Source organism: Nyctereutes procyonoides, unplaced genomic scaffold (genome assembly GCF_905146905.1).
Source record: "Nyctereutes procyonoides isolate TBG_1078 unplaced genomic scaffold, NYPRO_anot_genome, whole genome shotgun sequence".
In the NCBI taxonomy this organism is placed as follows: domain Eukaryota; kingdom Metazoa; phylum Chordata; class Mammalia; order Carnivora; family Canidae; genus Nyctereutes; species Nyctereutes procyonoides.
The window spans coordinates 25466623-25493021 of NW_026575132.1; the positions used below are offsets into that span (position 1 = coordinate 25466623).

Here is a 26399-nt window from a genome sequence, read left to right on the forward strand (position 1 = left end):
AAAAAAGATTTTTTATTTATTCATGAGAGACACACAGAGAGAGGCAGAGACACAGGCAGAGGGAGAAGCAGTCTCCCCGTGGGGAGCCTGATGTGGGACTCGATCCCAGGACCCCAGGACCATGACCTGAGCCACCCAAGCACCCCATTCTGCAGGTCTTATTGTGGGCTGCCTAGGCTGGCGACCCCCTGTGTGCCACACAATGCCCTGTGCACATGTCACTTCATATATCATGTTTCTCTTTTTTTTATAGTTACAACATTTTTTCTTCTGATGAGAACTCTAAGATCTACTTTCTTCGAAACTTTCAAATATACAATACCGTAGAAATAACTACAGTCTCCAGGCTGAGCATTGCATCTCCAGGACTTATTTATTTGGTATCTGGAAGTTTGTTTCTTTTGAGCCCCTTCACCCCTTCTGCTCATCCCACTCGCCACCTCTGGCAACCACCGGTCTGTTCTGTGCATCTGTGAATTCGGTTCTGCTTGGTTTTGTCTTTAGATTCCACAAGGATGAGACATCAGTCAATATTTTGTTTCTCTGGCTTCTTTCACTTAGCATAATGCCCTCACCGTCCATCCCCATTGTCAGAAATGTCAAGATGTCCTTTCTCTTGTGTGGCTGAATAATAATATTCCGCTGTGTAGGTAGCACAGCTTCTGTATCAGTTCATCCATCAATGACACTTAGATTGCTTCCAGGTCTTGGCTCTTGTAAACGATGCTGCAGTGAACAGGGGGTGCACATATCTTTTTGGTTAGTATTTTTGTTTTCTTCAGATATTTACCCAGAGTGAAATTGTTGAATTACAGGGTAGTTCTATTTTTGATTTTTTTTTAAGATTTAATTTATTTATTCATGAGAGACACACAGAGAGAGGCAGAGACACAGGCAGAAGGAGAAGCAGGCCCTCTGCAGGGAACCCGATGCGGCACTCGATCCCGGGACCTCGGGATCACGCCCTGAGCCGAAGCCAGACACTCAACCGCTGAGCCGAGGCACCCAGGCGTTTCTATTTGTGATTTTTTTGAGGAAACTGCCTACTCTTCCACAGTGGCTGCACTAATTTGTATTCCCACCTACAGCGCACAAGGGTTCCCTCTTTTCCACATCCTCACCAACGCTTGCTATGTCTTGTCCTTTTGATGTTCATTCTAACAGTTGTGAGGTGTTATCTGGTTGTGGTTTTGATTTGCATTTCCCTGATGATGGGTGATGTTGAGCATCTGTTCATGTACCCATTGGCCATCTGGATGTCTTCTTTGGAGAAATGTCTGCCCAGATCTTCCGCCCATTGGTTAGGCAGCTTGTGTTCATTGATACTCTCTATTGTCTTTTTGGTCTCTATTTGATTTATTTCCATTATGATCTTTTTTTTTTAAGATTTTATTTATTTATTCGAGAGAGGCAGAGACACAGGCAGAGGGAGAAGCAGGCCCCGGGCAGGGAGCCCAACATGGGACTCAATCCCTGGTCTCCAGGATCAGGCCCTGGGATGTAGGCGGCGCTAAACCGCTGGGCCACCCGGGCTGCCCCCAATCCGATCTTTATTTTCTTCCTTCTACTAACTTTGGGGTTAGTTTGTTGTTCTTCTTCTATTCCCTCGAGGGGTAACGTTATGTTGTTTCTTTAATATCTTTCTTGTTTCTTTATTTATTTATTCCTGAGAGACACAGAAAGAGGGGCCGAGACAGAGGCAGAGGGAGAAGCAGGGTCCCCAAGCGGGGAGCCCAATGTGGAACTCGATCCCAGGACCCTGGGATCACAACCCAAGCCAAAGGCAGGCGCTCAACCCCTGAGCCACCCAGGCGCCCCTCTTTCCTGTTTCTTAATCACCGTGCACGTCTCTCTTAGAATTGGTTTTGCTGCATCCCAGAAATTCTGGCGTTTCCCACTCTTGCCGTCCTTTCCCTGAAGCCGGCATTCCCGTTCTCCGCTGGACAGCGGCATCAAAGGCCAGAGGATCCGTGACCTCCTGAACCTGGCAGGCTTTGTTCTGCCCACCGCGGAGGGTAGTTTCCAGCTCTGGCAGCTCCAGCAGCCCCAGCGCCAGGCCGGCCTCCGGGCTGGGCCGCAGCGGCCCCGTGGGGACCGGGAGGAGCGGTGCCGGGCGCCCCCTCCCGCCTGGTCTCCCGTGCTGCGACGCCGCCCCTATAATGTGCACAGGCTCCACTGCCGGGTCACTGTCCCTAAAGGCACGTTTGGTTCCCCTGCTCAGGAATCTCCATATGCCCCCCCTGGGGGAGGGGAGGAATCAGCTTTTAACTCCTCCCAGGGCCCACCCCGCGCCCCCTCCTTTTTGAAGTTTTCATATGCTGTATTTCCATTTCCATTTGTCTTTAGGTATTTTTTGATTTTCTCTTTTGGTTTCTTCTTGGTTATTCAGTGGTGTGTTTGTTTAATCTCTTGTAAATTTTTCCAGGTGGGTTTTTTTTTTTTTTGATTTTGTAATTGAGTTCTCGTTTCATACCGTTGTGGTTGAGAAAAGATGCTTGATAAGATTTTAATCTTCTTAAAGGTGTTAAGACTTGTTTTGTAGCCTATCAGGTGATCTCTCCTGGAGAATGCTCCACAGACACTTGAGAATGTGTGTACTGTTGTGTTTGGATGGAATGTTCGGTGTATGTCTGTTAAGTCCCTCTGGTCTGTTTTGTGTCATTTAAGGCTATTTTTTCCTTATTGATTTTCTGTCTTAATGTGTCCAGTGGGGTATCAGATTTCCCTACTATTACTGTATTGCTGTCTATTTCTCTCTTTAGGTCTATTATTATTTGTTTATATATGCAAGTGTACATATTTTATACCTGTTTATATGGTTTAGAGGCTGGACTGGAAATTCTGAGGGCTGAGTCTATATCCTTCCCACCTCTGTGTCCTCCAGCACCAGACACAGTCCTGGCTACAGGGAAAGTTCTCCAGGAACGTTTGATAAAAAAAATAAATTTCAGGCGCATCTGGGTGGCTCAATTGGTTAAGTGTCTGACTCTTGACTTCAGCTCAGGTTATGATCTCGGGGTGGTGAGATCGAGCCGCACATTGGGCTCCATGCTGGGTGTGGAGCCTGCTTGAGATTCTTTCTCTCTCTCTGTCCCTCCCTGCTATCTCTCTCAAAATAAAAAGAAATAAAAATAAAAAAAGAATAAATATCATATACCAGTCAAAGGACTATGAGGGATACCGAGCAGTGGCAACATCTGGTGGTAAACTTTGTGAGACTCTCCTCAGTTCTTTGGCCTAGGTTATGTGACATGAGATTGGGTGAAGAAGAGACAGTAAGCATGGTGGCAGATGGAGTAAGCCTGACTCTTTGGTCTCAGCTTTTCAAGTTCAGAAACTAAATCTTATCAGCAAATTCAGCATAGGCAGACTACTAGGGATTGGCCAATGATAGCCAAGCCCACAGAACAAATTGTGGACTGGAGTGCCCATGTGTTTCCTTACTGAAGAAGCTGGCCCTCGAGGGGACCATAATACTCCATCACATAGAAATCCTGTAATCTCATTATCTATTGCTGTGTAACAACCTATCCCAAAACATAATGGCTTACACCAACATTCTGTTACCCTCCTGAATTGGGCAGTGCACATCAGAATTGACTTAGCTTCACAATGGAGTGGGGCTTCAGTTTGAGTGGCTGGCGATGGCTGGGATGGCTTGAGTGGGACCATATTTGCAGGCCTCAGGCCTGGCTTTTGGCTGGCTTCTCAGTTTTTCCCCCGGGTCACTACTCCCAGGGTTCCTCCAATTGCATGTTGGGTCCCTGGGCTGATTTGGCCAGATCAGCTGAGTATCTCTTTCTCTCTCTTTCTTTCTATGTAGCTAGATTGGGCTTCCTCACAGCATGGTGGTCTCTGGATAGCCAGATTATCCAGTCAGGGTACTGGCTTCCCCGACAGTGAATTTTCAATTTTCCAGAAAGTGGAAGCTGCCAGTTTCTTAAGGTCTGGGTCTGAAAACTAGCACAGCATCATTTCTGCTGTGTTCTACCCATCAAAGCAGTTGCAGAGCCCACTCGGGTTCCAGAAGAGAATATGTAGACCTCACCCCTTAATGGGAAGGGTGGCAAAGAATCTGTGGCCATCTTTAATCTGTCATATCCTCTTTATAGGATCCAGGTACCCAAGGAGAGAAAATAGTCATTACACTAGTGGACTGCTTGATGTGCAGAGACCCCAGAACAAAAGGCGTAGAATCATATGGAAGGAAATTTTGTTTAGGCTTTGGAGAAATCTGGTTGAATGTGTCTTTCTGGTGCCTGTCCATTGGATTAAGTATCTCCCTCTTGAGAGAGAAATGCTGCCAAATTCTCGTTATTTGGCTCCTCTTCACACATTCTTTCTTCAGTTTGGCTAATACCATTGATTAGTACATTTTCTGCCCCAGGACTCCTGTTACCATCCAGTCTTTCAGAGAGTATCCTCTAGTTACCTTTATTTGGCTCTCAGTCTCATCTGGCAGACGAGATAGGTTGTCCTTGAGACTATGGCCAAATTGGGTGGACTGCTTTTAAGCCTCAGGGATGGGAAATTTGAAACCAGATATTAAGGTCAAAAGTGTGAATCATATCAACTTAGCAACTTACTGTTAGAATTTTTATCTTGCAGATAAAATTCCATGGTCAAAGAGAATACTGAATATTCAAGGTAGCAGTATTTCTGATCGGGAAAGATTAGAATGATGTATATCCCCAGTAAGGGCCTAATTGATTATAGTATCTTCACACGATGGGATTTTAGGCAACCGCTAGAAAGAATAGGGGCAGTTCTATGTCTATTAATATGAATTGCCTGCTAAGAGATGGGAAGAAAGTAAGGCACAAAACTATATTATATGAATCCTCATCTGTGGATGAAGGAAGAGTGTGATTATAATGCATATGCATGTTTAGGAGGTGCGTAATATATCTCTGGGAGGGCACACAAGAACTTGGTAATGACGGCTGTCCCTGTGTGGGGTCTTGGAGTTGGAGATGAGAATTAGAAGGAAGTCTTATCTTTTATTGCAGGACTCCTCTGGACTTCCACCAGGTTTTCTCTATTACAACAAGATTACCTGTTACAATAAAAATAGCAATAATAACAGCCAAAGAATGGAAAGCAGGAGATAAATGCACAGCTGACTGCGTGCTTCCTGCTGTAACATAATATTCCGAGGTCCTCTCATGGCCCTTCCTCTCGTACCCTTGTTTGGCCCTGAGTCCTTTCGATTTCTGCCTCTGCCTACATCCTCTTTCCAGTTCTGCCTCCGTTGGGGACGGCGCATCCCTTGTTCTTGGGTACTGCTGGTGTTCCACCCCAGACCAACCCGACCTATAGACACAGTGTGCTCGGGGTACTGGGGTTCACTTCTGGGGGGGTGAGGACTGCAGATGAGGGGTGGGCAGCGCTCCTGTTTCCCTGACAGCCTCTCTCAGGGTGTCCCTGGCAATGCCTTTTCTTGGATCACCCTCTACCCTCAGCCCATTGTTTTTCTAGAGAGCAAAGTCAGAGGGAAATTCTCACTGTTGTAGGGTCCAGAACACGTCTTTGTAACTTATGGCAGTTCTGTGTTGCATAAAAACAGACATTTTTATGATTATTGAAGTAGTAATAGCTGCACACATGCACATTCTTGGGCAGTTTTGTTTATAAAATAAAAAATTCAGGAACATGGTGAATGCCCATGAACAGGGTAAAGAAATTGTGAGATAGTCATACAATGGAACAGTATACGACAGTCATAATGAATGTCCAAGCTTTAATGTATTTTTTTCCAAGCTTTAATGTATTGATATAGAACTCAAAAACAAGGTTGAATATAGAATGATAGTTATGGAATACTATTTCTGTGAATTAAAAACCACACAAAAATACTATAGGCTATCATTGGACACATATATATGTAGTTAAATTATACAAACATTGACAGGATACATTTCAGATTCAGGATAGTGGTTCTGGGGAGGGAGGGCAAAGGGATGGATAAGAATGGGACTTTGAAACATTTTCTTTTTTATGAAATGTCATTTTTGAAAAATACTTGAAGCAAATATGACAAATATTAACTTCCTTAATTATTAATTAATGACATTTATATTAAATATAATATCATTAAATATATTAATTATAAATATATTTAAAATAATATTTGTAATGTTATTGGAGCACCTGGGTGGCTCAGTGGTTGAGCATCTGCCTTTGGCTCAGGGCATGATCCCGGGGTCCTGAGATCGAGTCTTGCATTGGGCTCTCTGGAGAGAGCCTGCTTCTCCCTCGGCCTGTGTCTCTGCCTCTCTCCCTGTGACTCTCATGAATAAATAAATAAAATCTTAAAAAAATAAATATTTATAATGTTATTTTCTTTAACTATCCACATTAAAATATTAATAATAAAAAATACAAGTAATCCTGCTCATCCTAAATCCAAATGGTGCCACTGGCTTAGTCTGATCCCAGAGATCATTTGAGGCCAGGTTGAGAGCAAGGAGAACTGGGGAATGCTGTTAATTATTTAGCACCTTCTGTCTCTTGGAAATGTGAATTCCACTTGTGTAAGGGGGTTGGGGCTAAATTCCTGATGACACTTGACAACATTGAGACATGACAGTCCCAGCGGGGCTCCTCTTCACCTTTGACCCCAAGTGGGCCTTCTTTCTGACACATCTGTCAGGGTAGGCAAAGTAGTGGCCAGCGCCTACAGTTCTCTCTCTCCTTCTGTTTATCCAACTGATGGCTGCCAACTTTTAGGGGCAGGTCTGTTGACTCCGGCAAAACAGTACGTTGTGTCTGTGAGTTTACTTTTGTCCTCAGGGCTATTTACTTGCTGTTTTTGTGGGTTTTCCTGCGGTGCTGAGAGCCTCCCCAAGGAGTCCGCAAGTCAGTAAACTGATCAGGCCGTTGAGTAGGAAAATAGAACATTGCAATATGGTATCAATTTTTCCTAGAGGAGATTTTTAGATGATTTCAATGTTCTTTTTTTTCCCCCCTCCTGGAACAGCTTTATTGAGATATAATCACAAGCCATGTAATTCACTCCACTGACCCATTAAATTACTTTTAGGGAATTCACAGACTTAAACAACTGTCACCACAGCAATTTAAGGATATTTCCATCACCGCAGAAGGAAACCCTGCGCTCTTTAGTATCACCTGGGCCCTATCCCCTTATCAGCCCCCAGCAGCCACTAATCTACTTTCTGTCTCTATGGATTTGCCTCTTCTGGATATTTTGTATAAGTGTACTTGTTTAGTATACGTGGTCTGTTTGAAGGCTTCTGTCACATAGTGGGCCGTTTTCAAGGTCCACCCATGTCGTGGCTCGTACCAGAATTGTGCTCCTTTTCATGACTGACTAATATTCCACCAAAATGGTGGGGGATATGCCACCATTTGTTTCTTCACTCACCTTCTTTTTTTCTTTTTAAAGATTTTATTTATTTATTCATGAGAGACGGGGGGTGGGGGGGTGGGAGACACAGGCAGAGGGAGAAGCAGGCTCCTCACAGGGAGCCCGATGTAGGACTCGATCCCTCTTCACTCACCTTCTGATGGAGGTTTGTGTAGTTTGCATCTTTTGGCTCAGTGTTACTTTCTGAGTTTGCAGGGTACACACAACTGTCAAAGACAAATGCAGCGGACATTAAAGTGTGAAAACAGATTTTATTCAGTAATGACTGACAGGAGGGGAAAGAGATAAACTCCATTCTGGTTTGGGCAGGGGGGACTGGGCATTTTAAAAGGAGAGTGAGGGACTGGGGAGCAGCATGGTGGACACTTGAGCAGAGTCAGGGAGGTGAAAAATTATTAAAAAATAGGAACAGGATGCCTGGGTGGCTCAGTGGTTGAGAGTCTGCCTTTGGCTCAGGGCGTGATCCCAGGGTCCTGGGATTGAGTCCCCCATTGGGCTCCCCCCAGGGAGCCTACTTCTCCCTCTGTTTGTATCTCTGCCTCTCTCTCAGTGTCTCTCAGGAACAAAAAAATAAAATACTAAAAAAAAAAAAAGGAAGAAGTGGGGCAAGCAGTGGGGCAAGCAGGAAGTGGGGAAGTGAACTCCTGGTGGTCCACTCATCGGGTTTATTAACCGGTGCTTATCAAAGTTAGACTCCTACGTTTCCTCAAGGACTGGAGACAGGGGCCTTATTTTTAGGTGTTGGCTGGAACAAACAGGAAATTCTTCTGGTAGCCGTTCTCCGAGGGACACAGGTCATCCTAGGGATGCTACTCTGAGCTGTTAGAAACTATGTTAGCATGTTCAAGTCGAGAAGAGTGCTGGGGAGAGCCTGACCAGAATCTGGTTCAAGAGAGAATCTCTATCACAACTCAAAGCTGAGTTTCCTAAATTTGTTTATGTACCTGGCCTTTCAAAAATCTGAAAGCTATGGCCCTTTGCAGCAGCAAAAAATGAGTCTGTGTACAACGTATTACATAGAATTTCAGCTTTCCATCCCCCCTCTGCCCTCGCAGCCTGTCTGCACATCCCAGGTGACCACCCCTTGGCCTAGAGGTGGATTAGTACATTCTGGGCACTATGCCTATAATTGGGGTAATGGCCATTATGGCCTGCCTTGAGCCATTGACCTTATCACATGGCTAGTCACAGTGTGCCTTTGGGATCAACTAATAGTCTAGGGCTCTTATTTAGCTGATGAAATGTCAGAGAAGAAAAGGCAAAGCTAAGGCCTGGTTGATTTAATCAGCAAAGATACAACAAGCCGCTTCTAGATTTAGGCAAGTTTATGGCTTATATAGTGATGGGCAAAGGTGCCAGCTTGCCGTGAATCTTTAAAACGCCAACCCTGAAACTTTTCCCATCAGGTGAGGGCAGTGTGACTCCCAGGGTACCCTGCTGGTGAGTTCCTTTTGGACAGCAGCCAGAGGGATTTCTATTCTGTGGTTCTTGTCCGGGTAGGGGGTGGGCAGAAAGCCAAGCCCTCATCAGAACCTGGGAGGTGATGAAAAACTGTTTTGTGACAACCTCCCAGGGGAGATTAGGGAGGTGAGTGGGAGGTGGCTTTATAGCAGCTCCTTATAGAACATTCTTTCATATTCTAGGAAGATGGTAGTGTTCTGCCAAAACTCCTAAACTATGGCTCAGGTCATTGTGGGCGTGGATACATCCGGGACTGCTCCACAATTCTCCCCTGACCTTTCACATATCCAGAGGCGATACAGAATTCTCAGGGATGTGACTACCCCATCAGATAAATAGTCCGGTTCTACTGATAGGAGCTCATACCAAATCAGTTTGTCTTCAGCAACATCAGAGGAGAGTCACCACATCTGCAACTCCCCAGAGGCTGGTTAGGCCTATTTGGAGCAGAGACTGCAGCCAGGCACCACGCCTGAGGGCAGCCAGAGGTGTCGGCAGCCACGCACACCCTGCCTCAGCCAGCTCGCGCAGGTCCTGGGCACTCCGATTGCCCATTACCACCCATGCGTGAAGAGTTTCGAGAAGCTGGTGACAAATGAACAAAAGAGGCCAATGGTGACAGGATGAAGCTAAGGAGACCAAATCAGTGTCCAGAAAGTTAATCTTGTTCTGTTATTTTCACTGGAAGCTGACCATTTCTGGAATTAAGGTCTTTTGAGAAGTTTCTAAGAGTTTTCAGATTGAGATTCTATTTGGCTGGTGGTCTGGGTTACATTGGTCAGATGTCAGTTAGATGCCATCTTGTCTGTAGATAGGAGCTGAAAGAGAGAGGGAGAGAGAAAGAGAGACAGAGATTAATAGTCTCTCCTGCACCTTCAACTTCCAGAGAATGACCCCTGATCTCCCACAAGCCAGAGGTATTCCTCTTACCACAACCATGTGACCAATGCCACCATTTTTCTAGTAGTCACTTCACTTTTTGCCCCAATCCTTCTTGTGTCTTATTCTCACATGAGCCCTGGTTTCTCCTGAGGTGCTTCAGTCATTTCTTCCTTATCTGCCAACTACCATTCTAGAACATCTCTGAAACCTCAGGGCAGGACCAACTAAGGCGTCGTCACCTCATACTCATGACCATTATCGTCAATATCTGCTATTGCCCAAGAGCAGCAAGCATAGCTGATGGCAGAAGCAGCACCAAGTTAGAGTTTTCACTCCCTGACTCTCCTTGCTACATGCAAATTCCAATAGCCTTGGTTCTCCAAGTGGCAGGTGTGGGAAGAAAAATGGTAGAATGAGGTTAATTATGTGCCTTGGGTCTCTTCAGCTTATCCAGGCCTCTCGAGAGAATAGTAGGGGACCTGTACAGTCTATTTGCCAAAGCAGGCCAGCTCTGGTACTGCTCACTATGTGCCCCCGAATTTCCTTAACCACTGGACTGTCTCACTGGCAGTCTTGACATATTTGCCAGGCTTCTTTGGCTTCATGTGCCAGAGTCACTGTGCCTTGTTTTATGGCCCAGTCTTTTTTTTTTTTTTTTTTTTAGATTTTATTTATTTATTCATGAGAGAGAGAGGGGCAGAGACATAGGCAGAGGGAGAAGCAGACTCCTTATGGGGAACCCAATGTGAGACTCCATCCCGGGACCCTGGGATCAATGACCTGAACCGAAGGCAGACGCTCAACCACTGAGCCACCCAGGTGCCCCTAAGGCCAGTTTTGAACTGTAGATGGAGTACCATGCCCTGTGCAATGGTGCATTCAGGTGGTCCTTGCATGGGCATTATAGGTCCCCTCAGCTTGCTAATTCCACTGATGTTCATACCAGGAAACCTTTGCCTCGGGCATCCACCTGGGTCACAGAGGGTATGGGGCTTGTGTGATCTGCTGCCATAATGTTCATCACCACAGAGCCTGAGACCTGCTCATCCAGGCATTCCACTGCCAAGCATCAGCCCACACTGTCATGAGTCAAATGAAAATATAGCAAGGTGCATTTTGGGAGATCTTTTCCAGAACAAGTACCACAGCTCACAACTCTGTCCACTGAAAAGCAAGCATTCTTTTTTCCATGCATAATTGTGAGCAGTTTTCTTTGGAGTTGCACGGCAGGAGCAGCCTAGCATACCCCGTGGCCCTCAATGTAGCTGATCGGTCCGTGAACCAGGCCCAGGCTTTGTCAGGAACCTCAGTGCAGCAAAGCCCCCAAGAAATCTGAGGGATGCTTGCTGGGCAATACCCACTTGGTTGATGTTCTCATTTCTGACCTATCTCATGCGAGGGACACGGGGTAGGGCCACGCTTGGCTGTGTTGGTCTCTCAATACATGCTAGTGCCCTGCAACAAGGCAGTAATGGTTTCTCACATGGGGTGCTCTGGGTGCTGATGTTGGGCAAGGGGCATGTCCAGAACCCTAGAGAACCATCGCCTAGTGGCCACATCATTTTACTACAGGCCTCAGTCTACATGTCAGTCACTGATGTGTGTAGTTCAAATGGCTCGTGAGGGTTGACCCAAGTGGAAGGGCCATCTGTACTGTTGGATTGTTTGGGTTTTTATTTTAAAATATTTTATTTGGGATCCCTGGGTGGCGCAGCGGTTTAGCGCCTGCCTTTGGCCCAGGGCGCGATCCTGGAGACCCGGGATCGAATCCCACGTCAGGCTCCCGGTGCATGGAGCCTGCTTCTCCCTCTGCCTGTGTCTCTGCCTCTCTCTCTCTCTCTCTGTGACTATCATAAATAAATAAAAATTAAAAAAAAATAAAATAAAATAAAATAAAATAAAATATTTTATTTATTTATTTGAGAGAGAGCGAGAGTGAGAGCGATCACGGAGGAAGAGAGAGAAGTAGACTCAGCCACCGAGCAGGGAGCCTGATGCAGGTCCATCCCAGGACCCTGAGACCATAACCTGAACCGAAGGCAGACACTTAACCAACTGAGCCACCCAGGCACCCTGGTTTGTTTGTTTTGTTTTGTTTTTGCGCCCTGGGTGTTTGCTTTTGTTTTTTTAAAAATACATTTATTTATGTATGCATGTATGTATGTATTTAAATGACCTCTACACCTAGGGCAGGGCTCAAATCCATGACCCTGAGATCAAAAGTCGCAAGCTCTTCCTGCTGAGTCAGCCAGGTGCCTCCAGATTGTTTTCTTAAGCATGTTTGTCTGTACTAATTCTTAGACCGTGATCTCCTCTTCCACCCCTTCTCTTCCCCTGGAATCCTATACTACTTAATAGATGATTGATAATCACATGACTGAGCTGAGAGAACAAGGTGGACTCCTGGTGATCCATTCAACCCACTACCACTGCTCTAATCATGGCTTTTCCCGACTGGGAACATCCCTTACAGTGTAGAGTATTACGTACACTTAACTCATCTATTCCCACAATCTATTCAGTAGTATCCATGAGAACCATTTTTGTGTATACTGGCTCAAAAAAGGCTCACCCACGCTGATTGTTAATTTTATGCACCATCGTGGCGAGGTTATGATATTTGGTGAAGCACTAGTCTTGATATTGCCATGAAGGGATTTTATGAGTTTGATTAACATTTAGAGCAATTTACCCTCCATAATGGGGGTGGGCCTCATCAAATCAGTTGAAGGCCTTAGGTGAAAAGACTTCGTGTCCCCATAAGAAGAAGAAACTCTGCCTCCAGACTGCCTTCAGACCCATGACTACAACATCAACCTCCCGTGGAATTTCCAGCCTCCTGGCCTGCCTATAAATTTCAGACTTGCTAGCCCCCACAATTGGATGAGCCAATTCCTTAAAATAAATCTCTCTTTCTCTCTCTCTCTCTCTCTATATATATATATATATATGTATATATATATATATATATATATCCCAGTGGTTCTGTCTCTTTAAAAAGGACTGATTAATATACCCACAAAATTATATCAGTCCATTGTCCAATCAGTGTCACTTCCAAATTCAGCTGAAGCAATTTTCAGCCCAGGCCCATGGGTATTTCTCAGCATGGTAATGACTTGTGCCCCAGAGTCCAGAAAGGCTAAAAAGTTCTGACACCCTTGGTTGCCATCATGTCCCAAACACATCTTGACTGGTGCATATGAATCCTAGTCCTCCTTAGGGAATGAGGGACTTGGGCCCCTGTCTTCATCCTGTTTGTTCTTGAAGGGGGGTAAGGTCTAGGGAGAGAGGTGGGGTGGAGCACTGCATCAGCACTGCTCCAAACTGCAGAGACCTCAGCAAGGACGTCTTGATTCTCTTGCCTCTCCTCCTGTTTGTCCACAGTAAATGCTAGTGATGACTGGGGAGTCTCCCATTAGAGCCTGGGACTTTCAAATTTGTAGCCTTCTCATGGCCTAGTAGCAAGAGAGAAATTCCCTTGTGGACAAGCTATCATTCTCCAATTGGGTGTCACCCAGGCACAATAACCAGGTCCATGTGGCCCTACATTCTGGACATCTGTATTCCTACACTGTCCCCATGTGTTGGTTTGCTAGGGCTGCCATAACAAGGACCACAGGCTGAGTGGTTTAAACAACAGAAATGTACTGTCTCTTAGTTCTGGAGGCCAGAAACCCCAGATCAAGGTGTGCAGGTTGGGTTCCTTCTGAGGGTTGGGAGGGGAAGGTCTTTTCCAGGCATCTTTTTCTTTCCTGTTAGAAGACTGTCTTCATGTTCACTTGCCATTCTCCCTGAATGCATGTGTGTTTCTGCATCCAAATTTCCTTTTATTAGGACACCAGTCATATTGGATTTGGGCCCACCCTCATGTTCACTGTATTACTTCTTTATTCTATCTTAAAATAAGGTCACTTTCTGAGGTACAGCATATTGGGACTTCAACGTATGAATTTGGAGAGGAGCACATTTCAATCCATGACACACACACACACACACACACACACACACTGCCCCCCGTTAGCCTGAGGGGCATTGATCTTGCTCTGTGTCTAGGCTTCCATTCTGGGAAGTTTGTTGCCCAGAGGTGCATAGTCTTCCAGTGTCTGTCTTTGGAGTACAAGAGCAGATTTAACCATCCCCTAATGCCTGATGGTGCCCACTGATTGAACAAACAGCTCAATCTAACCATAAGTGACTGATCCTCTGGGCACTCATGTTTTCTACTGTAAATCCAGGCGGGGTCACGCTGGTCCTAAGGGAAGTTAGGGTTTCCTCCATTGTCATCCCCGGGTGCTCATCAGACAATGGTTTCATTATGGATGGAAGGACCCACTGCAACAAGCCCTGATCAGTCTTCGCCTGTCCTTCCTCTGTGCTCGTGCCAGCAGCCAAAGTGTTGGTGGCCAGGGTGTCTAAGGAGCATGAGGTCGGTCATTAAGAGACATGTTGATTTCCATTCCTTCTCATCTGGCGGAACTGGTGTGGCTTTCTCATCTGCTACCTGGTGCAACCAAACTTCCGGAGTCTCATTAGGCTATTGCCCAAATATTTCCCTAACCCCTCCTTTCCTGCTCATTGTAAGAGGGGACTTTAGTATATCTCTGAGGAACCGACTGCCCGCGATGATAGGGCATATTTTACCTGTAGCCACAGCCACCCGTCTGATGGAAACAGTTTTGCTTTCCTCAGTGATACAGAAGGGGAAGAAACAACTGTGGAATGCTTTTTAAACATTTTATGGAGCCCTCTTCCCTTTTGGTCTAAAAACCAACACAACTCACAGGGGCTCTCAGGGACCACGGTCAAGGTGACCCTTGTCACCTTGTCACTAAACACATCAACCAGGTCTGCTATTGCCTACCAGGATCCTATTGCACATTTGGCTACTTGGCTTGTGGGGTCTCACTGTCTTTTTCCTGAAAGGATGCTGTGACCTTGTCTGCTTTGGTGAGGAGGGTTTAAAACCCCCACGTAGTCCATCTGTCTGGGGCAGTGGGGTGACACCCCTGGTAGTGTGGTTGTTTTTTGCAGGTGCGACTTTTATATCAAGAATATACTGCTTTTTAGTTGGTAAAAAGGCAGCAGTTTTTCTTTGGCTGCCAGAGGGAGTCCTTGTTGTCACTCTACCAACATTGTTTCCAAAACTACTTGGCAAGCGGACGCTGAATCTTACCAGTCATTCCTACTGAGAGCTTCAGCTTGCCAACCGACAAGGTGTCATTATATAATGAAAAGTTTAGACATCAGAGGAATGTTTCTAACACTTTAGAGACACTGTCAGTGAGACATCTCAATACTGGTCACACATTTTGCAACAGCACGTAGGAGGAATCAGCTCACGGACGTCTCACAGAATCACTTTCCCTTTTGTTCTCTTTTTGCTGTCATTCTTGTCCCAAGCCATCAGTCGCTTTTTACAGAAACACAGACCAAAGGGTTTAGCGCAGGCAGTTCAGGAAGTGGGCAGTGGCTGAAAGGTCAGGGAGTCCAGGGGCAGGGGAGAAGGGGCAACGCAGGGGGACAGCTCCACTGGGAGGACGGCTTGGCATTTACTTTCAATTTTCAGTGGCCTTTTTTCTTTTTCAAGATTTATGTATTTATTAGAGAGAGAATGAGCACAAGAGCAACTGGGGGAGAGATGGAGGGAGTGAATCTCAGGCAGACACCCCACTGAGCATGGACCCCCCCCCCCACTCTGGGGCTCCATCTCAAGACCCATGAGATCATGACCTGAGCCAAAATCACGAGTTGGAAGGTTAGCTGACTGAGCCCCCCAGGTGCCCCTTCAGCGGCCTTGAAGAGCCCTACTCCACTGCCTTATCTCTGCTACCGTGGCCCATGCCAACCGCCGGTGGAGGGCCCTTCTCTGCCCGCCCCTCCCACAGGCACTTGGCCCCGAGCATGTGCCCCTACATCACGGGTTCTACTTTATCTCCGAACGTGGCCCCATGGTCCCAGTTCCCTAAAAAGAGCATTGTAACTTTCCCAGTCCCATATTGGGCACCAAATATGACAAGTTACACGTTAGACAAGGCAAGGCCAAGACATAACTGATTTTTCTGGTAAAGATATAATAGGCCACATTTAGACTTCAGTGGTTTATTACTTAACCTAGAGAATAAAAAGAAGAGGCCAAAGGTGCCAGCTCCCCAAGATCCTTGTTACATAAAAGGATGGTGGAGGCGCCCCTTCTAGATTGCAGCTGGGGGTTTTTATATTTTGTAGCTCTTTCCTGAGGGGAGCAGGGCAGGAAGCACACACCTCATCAGAACCCAGAGGAGAAGCTGTCTGTCTGTCTCCTGACAGCCTCCCAGGGGACAGAGGGAGGCAAGTGCTGGGTGGCCTCATGGTGGCTCCTGGTCGGCCTCCTGTCCCCCTGTGTCCCAGGAGGGTCACAGAGCACTCAGCCCCGAAGACTCAGGGAAGGCTGGGTTCCAGCCTTTGTGTGTATGGATGCTCGCAAGGTCAGGAGGGTGCCGTGGTGGAGCTGTCACCCAACAAAGTGACAAAGCCTGTTAGTGTTGGAGCTGGAACTGGAACAAAGTCTCTTGCCAGGCAGTCCCTGATCCCTCCACTGATCCTGCCAGCAGTGGATGAGATAAAAACACATGACAGAGAAACAGGCACTTTTTTCCTATAAAAATTGCTCTTGTTTTTTTGAAAAATCATGTAAATATGAGTTACGTGCTAATTATTTATGACTGCGTACCACCCGTGGGAGACAATGTCATTTTGATGTGGCTGACGTAATTTGCAGGATATTAAACAATATTTTGCCCACAGAGATACGTGTTTATTGTAGGAAGATCAGAAAATATAAAGACATAAAAAGAAGAAAATCCCAAGCTTCTGTAATCTCCAAACCCTGCACATGTCACAGTGTCTTGTACACATTAGGTGCTTGATAAACATTTGTAAAATGAATTCATTAATACACACATGATCTTAGTGGTGAGGAATCATTATCCCTGGTTGCTTATCCTTGGTGAATAGATTCCCACACTTTCCCCCCATGTGTGTCATCAACATATATATGTTTTTTTTTAATGAAAGCATGCCATATGCTCTCTTTTGTAACCCACCTTTTATTAAAAAATAAATATGCATACCTTTATATCAACAAACACTTCTATAACATTTTTTAATGGCTGAATAGCATTCTAGCGTATAGCTTCACCAGAATTTGCTGGTGAATCAGCCTTACCGTTACATATTTAGATTTTTTTTTATGTATCAAGCTTTGATAAATATGTCTATTGCTAAATATCATGCCAATCCTGAATTAGTTCCGTAGAATAAATCCCAAAATGGAATTGTTGTTAAAAGATTTTGTTCAGGGCTTTGATATGTATCGCCTGCCAAGTTGTCCTCTAGGACAGTTGTAAACACAGTAGTTTTGAACAACAGAGGGCATTCTCAGACACTGCCACTGTGTTCTTCCCGGAACAAATAAACAGACCAACAAATACCCCTCAAAGCTTGATGCTTAGTCTTGGGTTAGGAGCTAATAGCAGAAAGGAAAGGTCGGCCTGGTTCTCTTTTCTCCTTTATCTATAAGAGAGAAAATCATGGAGCCAAAGAATCAATTCGAGTGAGCATTTCTTAGCTACTTTCTGTTCTTTTCTGAGGGGCTATTTTTTGTTCACAGCAGGTTCTTGCGGAGGCTCTGGAAGCTTTTTTTTTTTTTTTAATTTAAAGTTGGCTCCACATCCAGCGCAGATTCCAACAGCCTGAATTCATGACCTTGAGATCAAGACCTGGGCTGAGATCAAGAGTCAGACGCTCAACCAACTGAGCCACCCAGGCACCCCTCTGGAGGTTTTTGTTTGTTTGGTTTGTTTGCTTGTTTGTTGAGAGAGAGACTGAGCATGCACACTGGAGGGGTGCAGGGGCAGAGGGAGAAGAAAGAGAGAAGAATCCCAAGCAGGCTATCATGCTCAGCATGGAGCCCAACATGGGGCTTTATCTCACCACCGATAGATCATGACCTGAGCCGAAACCAAGAGTCCATTGCTTTACCATCTGAGCCACCCAGCGCCCCTGGATGTTTTAAATACCACAAACTTCTAGGCTTTTTTGCTTGTTTGTTTTGTTTTAGGGGAAAATCACACAATACAATTCATCATTTCAAAGTGTACAATTCAGTGGCATTTAGTATATTCTCAGTATTATGAAACACATTCCCTCTCCCTAATCTCAAAACTTTTTCAATACCCCAGAAAAACAGCCTGTCACCAATTAATCTCTCCTCATTCCTCTCTCCTATTGCCCCTTGATAATCATTAATCTGCTTTCTATGTCTATGGATTTGCCTATGTAGTTAAATCACAGAAAAAGGATCATACAGGGGCACCCGAGTGGCTTATCTGACTCTTCATCTCAGCTCCGGTCTTCATCTAAGGGTCATGAGTTCAAGCCCAGTGTTGGGCTCCATGCTGGCATGGAGACTACTTAAAAAAAAAAAAAAAAAGAATCATACGGGATATGACCTTTTGTGTCTTTTTTCACTTAGCACATGTTTTTAAGGTTCATCCAAGTTGTAGCATGTATCATACTTTGTTCCTTTTTATGGCTGAATAATATTCCATTTTATGTGTAAACCACAGTTTGCTTATCCATTCATCAATTGATGACATTTGGATTGTTTCCACCTTTCGACTATTATGAATAATGCTGCTATAAACATTTGTGTCCAAGTCTGTGTGGCATATGTTTTCATTTCTCTTGGGCATATACTTAGCCATGGAATTGCTGGATCATATGGTAATTCAGTATTTAAATTTTTGGGACCTGCCAAGTCGTTTTCCATAGCATCTGTACCATTTTTACAATTCCATCGGCAATGTACAAGGGTTTCGATTTCTCCACATGCTCACCAAAAACTTGTTATTTTCTGGTTTTTTTGGGGGGTGGGGTTAAAGCCATCCTAGTAGGTGTGAAGTGGTGTCTTATTGTGATGTTGATTTGTATTTCCTTAATGACCAGTGGTGTTGAATGTCTTTTCATGTGCTTATTGGCCATTTCTTATGCCTCCTTTGAAGAAATGACCATTTTTAAGTTGAACTGTCTTCTTATTTTTGTTTTTTTTTACTTCTTTGTATAGTCTAGTTATTAAATTCTCATCAAATATATGATTTGCAATTTTTTCCCATTCTATTGATTATCTTTTCACATTCTTTTTTTAAAAGATTTTATTTATTCATTCATGAGAGACAAACACACAGAGAAAGAGAGAGAGAGGCAGAGACACAGGCAGAGGGAGAAGCAGGCTCCATGCAGGGAGCCCCACGCAGGGACTCCGTCTTCAGGATCAGGCCCTGGGCTGAAGGTGACGCTAAACCACTGAGCCACCCGAGCTGCCCATCTTTTCACATTCTTGATAATATCTTTTGATGTGCAAATATTTTAAATCTTTATGAAGTCCTATTTATCTTTTTTTTTCTTTTATTGCTCATGTTTTTAGGTCAAATCTAAGAATCCATTGTCAAATCCAAGGTCATGAACACTCACCTCTGTGTTTTGTTGTAAGGGTTTTATAGTTTTAGCTCTTTTATTTAGGTTATTGGCCCATTTTGAGTTAATTTTTGTATAGGAAGTGAGGTAGTAGTCCAACTTCATTCTCTTGCACTTGCTTCTCTAGTTGTTCCAGCATCGTTTGTTAATGAGGCTGTTCTTTCTCCCCACTGAATGGTCTTGGCACTCTTTATAAAAATCAATTCACCATAGAGGGTGAACCGTCAGTTCTTGTCCATTGGTCTGTGTATCCTTATGCTACTGCCACACTGTTTTGATTATTGTAGCCTTGTAATAGGTTTTAAAATTAGGAAGTGTAAAACCTCCAACTTTTATATATATATATATATATATAGAATATAATTTATATATAGAATATATATTCTATATTTTATATATATAAATTATATTCTATATTATATTTTATTATATTTTATTATATATAAATATATATATATATATATATATATAAATTTTGGCTAGTCAGGGCCTTTCGTGATTCCATATAAATTTTAGGGTTGATTTTTCTATTTCTACAGAAAAGGAGATTGGCATTTTGGTGAAGATTGGATTGCATCTGTAGACTTTGAGGAGTACTCCATTTTAACAATATTAAGTCTCCCTATCCATGAACATGGGACATCTTTCCATTTTTCTAGTGCTTTAATTTCTTTCGGCAATGTTTTGTAGCTTTCAGTATACAAGTGTTACCTCTTTGGCTAAATTTATTTCTAAGTATTTTATTCTTTTGAATGCTGTGTATTAGTCTTCTCTGGCTGCTATCACAAAATATGACAGATAATAATAAGATACCAAAATATGGGTGTCTTGAATAATATAAATTTATTTTGTCACAGTTCTGGAGGCTGGAAGTCTGAGATTAGGGTGCCAGCATGGTTGGTTTCTGGTGACAGCTTTCTTTCTGGCTTGTAGACAGCCACCTCTTCCCTGTGTCCTCACATGCCCTTTCTTGGTGTCTACATGCAGTCAGAAAGAAAGAACGTTCTCTGATGTCTCTTCTTATGAGGACACTAATCCTATTGGATCAGGGACTCACTCTTATTTAATCTTAATTATTCATTTAATCTTACTTTCTTAGAGGCCCCATCTCTAAATTCAGCCACACTGGGGGGGGGGTGGGGGCTAGGGCTTCACCATATGAATTCCCCAAAATACAAATATTCAGTCCAGAACAGATACAATTCTAAATGGAATTATTTTCTTAATTTCCTTTTTGGATTATTCTTCCAGGCTTTTACAACAAATGCCCACTCCTTTGGAGCTACTGTGTATCAATTTCCTGTGAATCTCCTTCCTCACTTTCTTTCTGTCTGTCTTTGTTTCTGTCTGCAAACTGCATTGTCTGCAACTTTTTTTCTCCACCTGACTCATTAACAACTGCTAAATATTAAGTGTCTAAAATGTGCCTTGTGATATGTCAAGCAATATGGGAGGCAACAAAGAAGTATGACATAGTCCCTGCCCTCAAAGATTTTCAATCTAGTGGAAGATACAAGACATAATTAGGGAGCAATTTATAAGCATATGTAGTCAATCTCAACTGGGTGCTCATGCACTAAGATGTAAACTCTCTAAGGGTAGGCATTCCTGCTGTGCTCACAGTTGTATTTCCAGCCCAAGATCAGTATAGGAGGAACAGAATGCAAGCTCAATAAATGAATGTTGAGTGAATTCATCCTTCTCCCCCTTCAGAATCTCACTTGGTGGAAGCTACCCCTCCCATTCATCCTGGAAGATGATACCTAGGGGACTGTGTTCTGCAAAGTGGCACTTGGACAGGATCTATCTGAGAACCTTGGGCTCTCTAACTGGCTCAGGTTACAGCCTAATGGTAGGTTCACAGACACAGCACACTCTTTCAGCAAGTATTCTGGTGTCTTTCTAAAATAAGTTCTTACATAAATAGATCCTAGTTAAGTTCCACTGAGTAAACTGAGAAGAGGAATATGAAGGAAGAGGAATAAAGCATGGCCTATGCAAAGGGAAAAACATCTCAGAAACCTGCAAACTGACAGCCAGGAAGAGGTGCCAAAGGCTTTGGATTCCAGAGAAGAACCTGGTCCCCAAGTAAATGGTTATTTCCCTAGTCTTATAACTTTTTTTTTCCTGATTACAAGATCATGGTAGAAAATCTGAAAAACAAATCACAGTGTAAAGAAGGAAGTAACCTATCTATGAACCATGACTCAGAGATAACTACTATTTGCATTTTTATATAACTGTGGCATGTAATTGTATTTGAACTTAACACAAAGGAAAAAACCCCAAACTTTAGATAAATATTCCTTCAAAATGAGAAGACTGTTCAAAATGTTCAAAACTGTTTCCTGAGAAAAGTCTTCTAAAATTAAAGAATTAGAGTCGTACTAAAAGGTTGGGGTTACAAAACAAAACAGCAACAAATAAGTCACCACCACCACCACCAACAAAAAGGTTGGAGTTATTGTAGAGGTTCTCAACCTCCACAATATTGCCTCCCCCCTCCCCCAGGGACATTTTGGATTGTCACAACTTGGAGTGCAGGGAGATACTAGTGAGTAAAGGCCAAGAATACTGCTAAACATCCTACAATGCACAGGACAGTCCACCACAACAAATAATCATCCAGCCCCAAATGTCAACAGGGCAGTGAGGAACCCTGATTTATTGCATAGTTATGTTGGTTTTAAATAGTACATATTTTTCAAGGGCCTAAGTTTATTTCTGTTTAGTAGGACATAGTTTTCTCAGGGATCAACAGAGTAAGTGGTTGAGAGCATGACCTCCATTTAGATGGTCTGAGTTTGAATTCTGACTCTTCTACTTCCCAGTAAAGTGACCCTGGCCATCTTCCTTGGGCCTAAGTTCCCTCGTCTATACAATTGTCGTAAGGTTATACCCCCCCATTACAGCTGTAGTGAGGACTGAATTTCTAAAATAAGCAAAGTGCTTAGAACAGTGTCCAGTTTATGCTAAACTCCATGGAGATATTAACTATTATTATGTCATTAGTATCTTAAATAAACCAACTGGAAACACAAATTAAAACTTATATTTAGGATAATTCTCCTAAGGAATTCAGTACAGAGAAACAGGCATGTAAGTACTTTCACTTTTTTTTATGAGATGGAGAGAGGGAGTGTGCAGAGGGAGAGGGAGAGAATCCCAAGCAGACTCCATGTCATTGTAGAGCCCAAGGTGAGGCTCAACCCCACAACCCTAAGATCATGACTTGAGCCCCAATCAAGAGTTGGACACTTAACCAACTGGGCTACCCAGGTGCCCCCATATAAGTACTTTTACAAAATGGAAACTTTAAGAGAAATAAACAAAGTGAATAAAGCTAGGGCCCACTTATAGGTCTAAGGAGAGGTTTTACGAGCCTTTCTTGCTTTCTGGAATTACCTGATAATGGCAGGTGACTCGATGTTTCACCAGACACTTTCTTTTTTTCCTTTTAGATTAAAAATTTTTTTTAATTCATTCTCATAGTTCAAAACTCAAAATAATATGACAAGACATACATCATGCAGTCTTGCCTCTCACTGCTGTCTCCTCCACCCACCCATAGGTAGTCATTTTAATTAGTTTCTGATGCATCAACACAGTGTTTCTTTATAAAAGCAAAAGTAAATGCTGTATATTCTTATTTGGTCCCCCTTTCCTAGACAGAAGATATCACACTTTTCCATTGAACAATCTACCTTGGTTATCTGTTTATCTTTCCACATTACAACCCATCTTTCCATATTACTACACAAGGAGCTGCTTCATCCTCTTTTAAGGTAACATAGTGTTCCATTATGCAGACATCCCATACTTTGTTTATAAATGGATTTGTAATTTTTATAAATATCAGTAAATTGTCCTCCATGTAGGTTTGTGCCATTTTTAGGCTCCCACCAGCAATGTATGACTATACCTATTTCTCTCCAAGAATCACTATAGTTTACAATAACCATCTGTTCAAAACCATACTACAAAAACAAAACAAAACAAAAAACCATACTGCACTCGCAGGCATTACTGGGAGGTAGGAGTGGGAAACAAAGTTAAAAAGATGTTGGGGGGTCAGTCAAGGCTGTTTTCCTGGGAACTGACAAAATCAGCCATTAGTTCAAGGTGGATTCTGGGCAACTGGGTAATATATTGAAGGCAATCAGGTCACATTGGTCCTAGGAGAATTTAATTAGTAAAACCCAGTAAGATTGCTGTTTTTCTGGACCAGGAGTTGGATGAAGTGTCCTTCTATAATTTGATTGAAAGATCTCTTCTCTATAATTTTAACACGTCTTTTACAGAAACCCTTTGGTCTAATTTCTGTACTGGAGCAGATTCTGATCATCTTAAAATCTTTTCAGTAACAGTTTAGGAAAGATGAAGTACCCGGGAAGCCACTTTATTTCATATTCTTTAAATTTGTAGGTGTAACTTAGCCAGTAAATTTAGTCTTAGTATTTGTGGGTTCTCCTTAAATTTTACCCCCAAACTCAAGATATATTTATTCTCCCCCTCATTTTCAACAACTATAAGAACATTATACTGATGTCAATTTCATAGATGCTGCAGGTATCAATTGTCAAGTGATTTAGAAATTCTAAGATAAAATATTTGAGAGTTGGGCAGCCCGGGTGGCTCAGCGGTTTAGCACCGCCTTCAGCCCAGGGTGTGATTCTGGAGTCCCGGGATCAAGTCCCACGTTGGGCTCCCTGCATGGAGTCTACTTCTCCCTCTGCGTGTGTCTCTGCCTCTCTCTCTCTCTGTGTCTCTCATGAATAAATAAAATCTTTTAAAAAATATTTGAGAGTTACATTGCTTAACACAGCTAATGAATTTTTCATTAAAAAAAAATTCATACCAGGGCACCTAGGTGGTGCAGTTCGTTAAATCTCTAACTCTTGGTTTTGTCTCAGGTCATGATCTCCAGGTCCTGGGATCTAGCCCCTCCTTGGGCTCTCTGTTCAGCATAGAGTCTGCTTGAGATTTTCTCTCTCTCCCTCTGTCCCTGCCACTTGTTCATGTACTGTCTCTCAAATAAATACATAAAATATTTTTAAAGATTTTATTTATTCATTCATGAGAGAGAGAGAGAGGCAGAGACACAGGCAGAGGGAGAAGCAGGCTCCATGCAGGGAGCTTGACATGGGACTCCATCCCGGGTCTCCAGGATCAGGCCCTGGCCTGAAGGCAGCACTAAACTGCTGAGCCACCTGGGTCGCTCATAAAATATTTTTTAAAGATAAAAAAATTTCATACCACATTAGTGTACTTCATATTTGAATCCTGACTTTCTGTCATTCAGCTTCTTGTTTTTCCTGGAGTTTCTATTGTGTTTCTTTTTTTCTTATTGATTACAGGAGATATTTATCTTTATCTCACTGACAGCAAGCTGCATTAGATTTAAATGCTTCTATGAAGGAACGGTGGGCACTCTACTAAACCTCAGTAAAGGTTTAATTTCTTTAAAACCTTGGGCCCCAAGTATCTATACCTCAAAACATACCCCAGTTTGCCACATATCCCATTTTTCTAAAATTTCATTTCTCCAAGGACAACTTCCCCAGTTTTGCCAGACACTCATTGTCTCAGTATTCTAACTCCTGCATACCCATTTTTTGCAGTGTTCTCACAGGCCATCCAAGTGCCCACCTCCTATACAATTCACTTTTGCCCAGCCCATTTGCTTTAATGTGACTAATGGATACTCCCCGTTCCCATGTCCTCTCTAGTAAATACCTGCCTGGATAGGCCATGGTTATTCAGCTTTGGTTGAACCCCACAGGTGCTGAACAAGGCCAAGTATGGTCCAATGTGGGTAACCCACGCAGGGCCCCAGACCCATGTGAACCTGGCCAGTGCCCCCCTCCTGGAGCAAGTGATGCGGCAAGAGGGCAAGTACCCAGTACGGAACGACATGGAACTATGGAAGGAGCATCGGGACCAGCAGGGCCTGGCTTATGGGCCCTTCACCACGTGAGCTGGGGCCTGAAGGGACTGGTACAAGGCCTCAGAGGGCCAGGCCCAAGGACAGTGGCATTGGGAAGCCTGTGGATAATGAGCAGAGAGGGCTCTTGCTGCATCCTCTGATCCTGATACTCAGTCTAGAAAGCAGTGATTGGGACCATTCATTATTTTTCCATTAATAGACTATGACTTTGAACAAAGGAATAAATGTAAAATGGGAAGTTTGGGGTAGAATATCTCCAAGCTATCTCTAGTGCCTTTCCAGATCCATTATTCTACATTATGGTTGAAAATATGCCAACTTGAATCATAATAGGACATACTTGTTTATAGTTGAGAAAACATTGTCACCACATTAGTTAGGAAGGCTGACTTTAATTTAAAAAAATATTTCCCAAATTATTTATTATAGGTTTGTTATGGGGTATAACTTTCATAGATACTCTTCATACACAGGGGCAGATGTAGGTTTATTTTGAAGTTAAACCCAAAATAATTTTGGCAGTGATGTATTTGAGGATGGGCTGAATGTGTTATGTGCACATAGGCCAACTGAGGTAAATCATTGAGAATCATTGGTGATGAACCATCCCAGTGCTATAGGTTGTAACTGGGTATATTATAGGGTTTTTTTTATTGTTTTTTGTTTTCATTCCAGTACAGTTAACATAGTGTTATATTAGTTTCAGATGTATACTATAGTGATTGGACAATTCTATACATTACTCAGTGTTCAGCAGGATAGGTGCACTCTTTAATCGCCATCACCTCTTTCAACCTATTACAGGTTTCATTTTGCTGTAGTATGTTAACAGAACTTCAAAAATAATGAAGGACTTTTGTTTTCCTTAGTTGCTTGACATCTCATGCTTTCATCATTTCTTAAGGGATTGAAGCTGATCCTGGTGATGGTTGTAATAGCAGCACCAATGATAATAGCCAAGTGTGTGTTTATAATATGCCAAGTATCAGGCCAGTCTCTTTATATTTATTATTTCATTTAATTCTCACAACAAGCCCATGAGGTAGATACTGTGATTATCCCCATTTATAGATGAAGAAACTGAAGCCTAGAGAGGTTTTTGCATCACTTGCCACTCGTGAGTGGTGGAATCGATCTCTGATTCTGGAACTTAAGAGCTCAATGCCTTAATACTTTTGAAAAGAAAGCAGATGAGTTGGAAGG

General features: G+C 43.3%; 1 protein-coding gene across 1 annotated transcript in view; it reads left to right on the top strand.

Annotated features, from left to right (window-relative positions):
- LOC129523037 (sterol 26-hydroxylase, mitochondrial) overlaps positions 1–26399 on the top strand; it is a 34953-nt gene that overhangs the window by 4153 nt on the left and 4401 nt on the right. The window contains exon 2 of the mRNA XM_055345672.1: positions 25032–25222. Within this exon, the coding sequence (XP_055201647.1) occupies positions 25032–25222 (191 nt within the window). The remainder of the gene's footprint in view (positions 1–25031; positions 25223–26399) is intronic.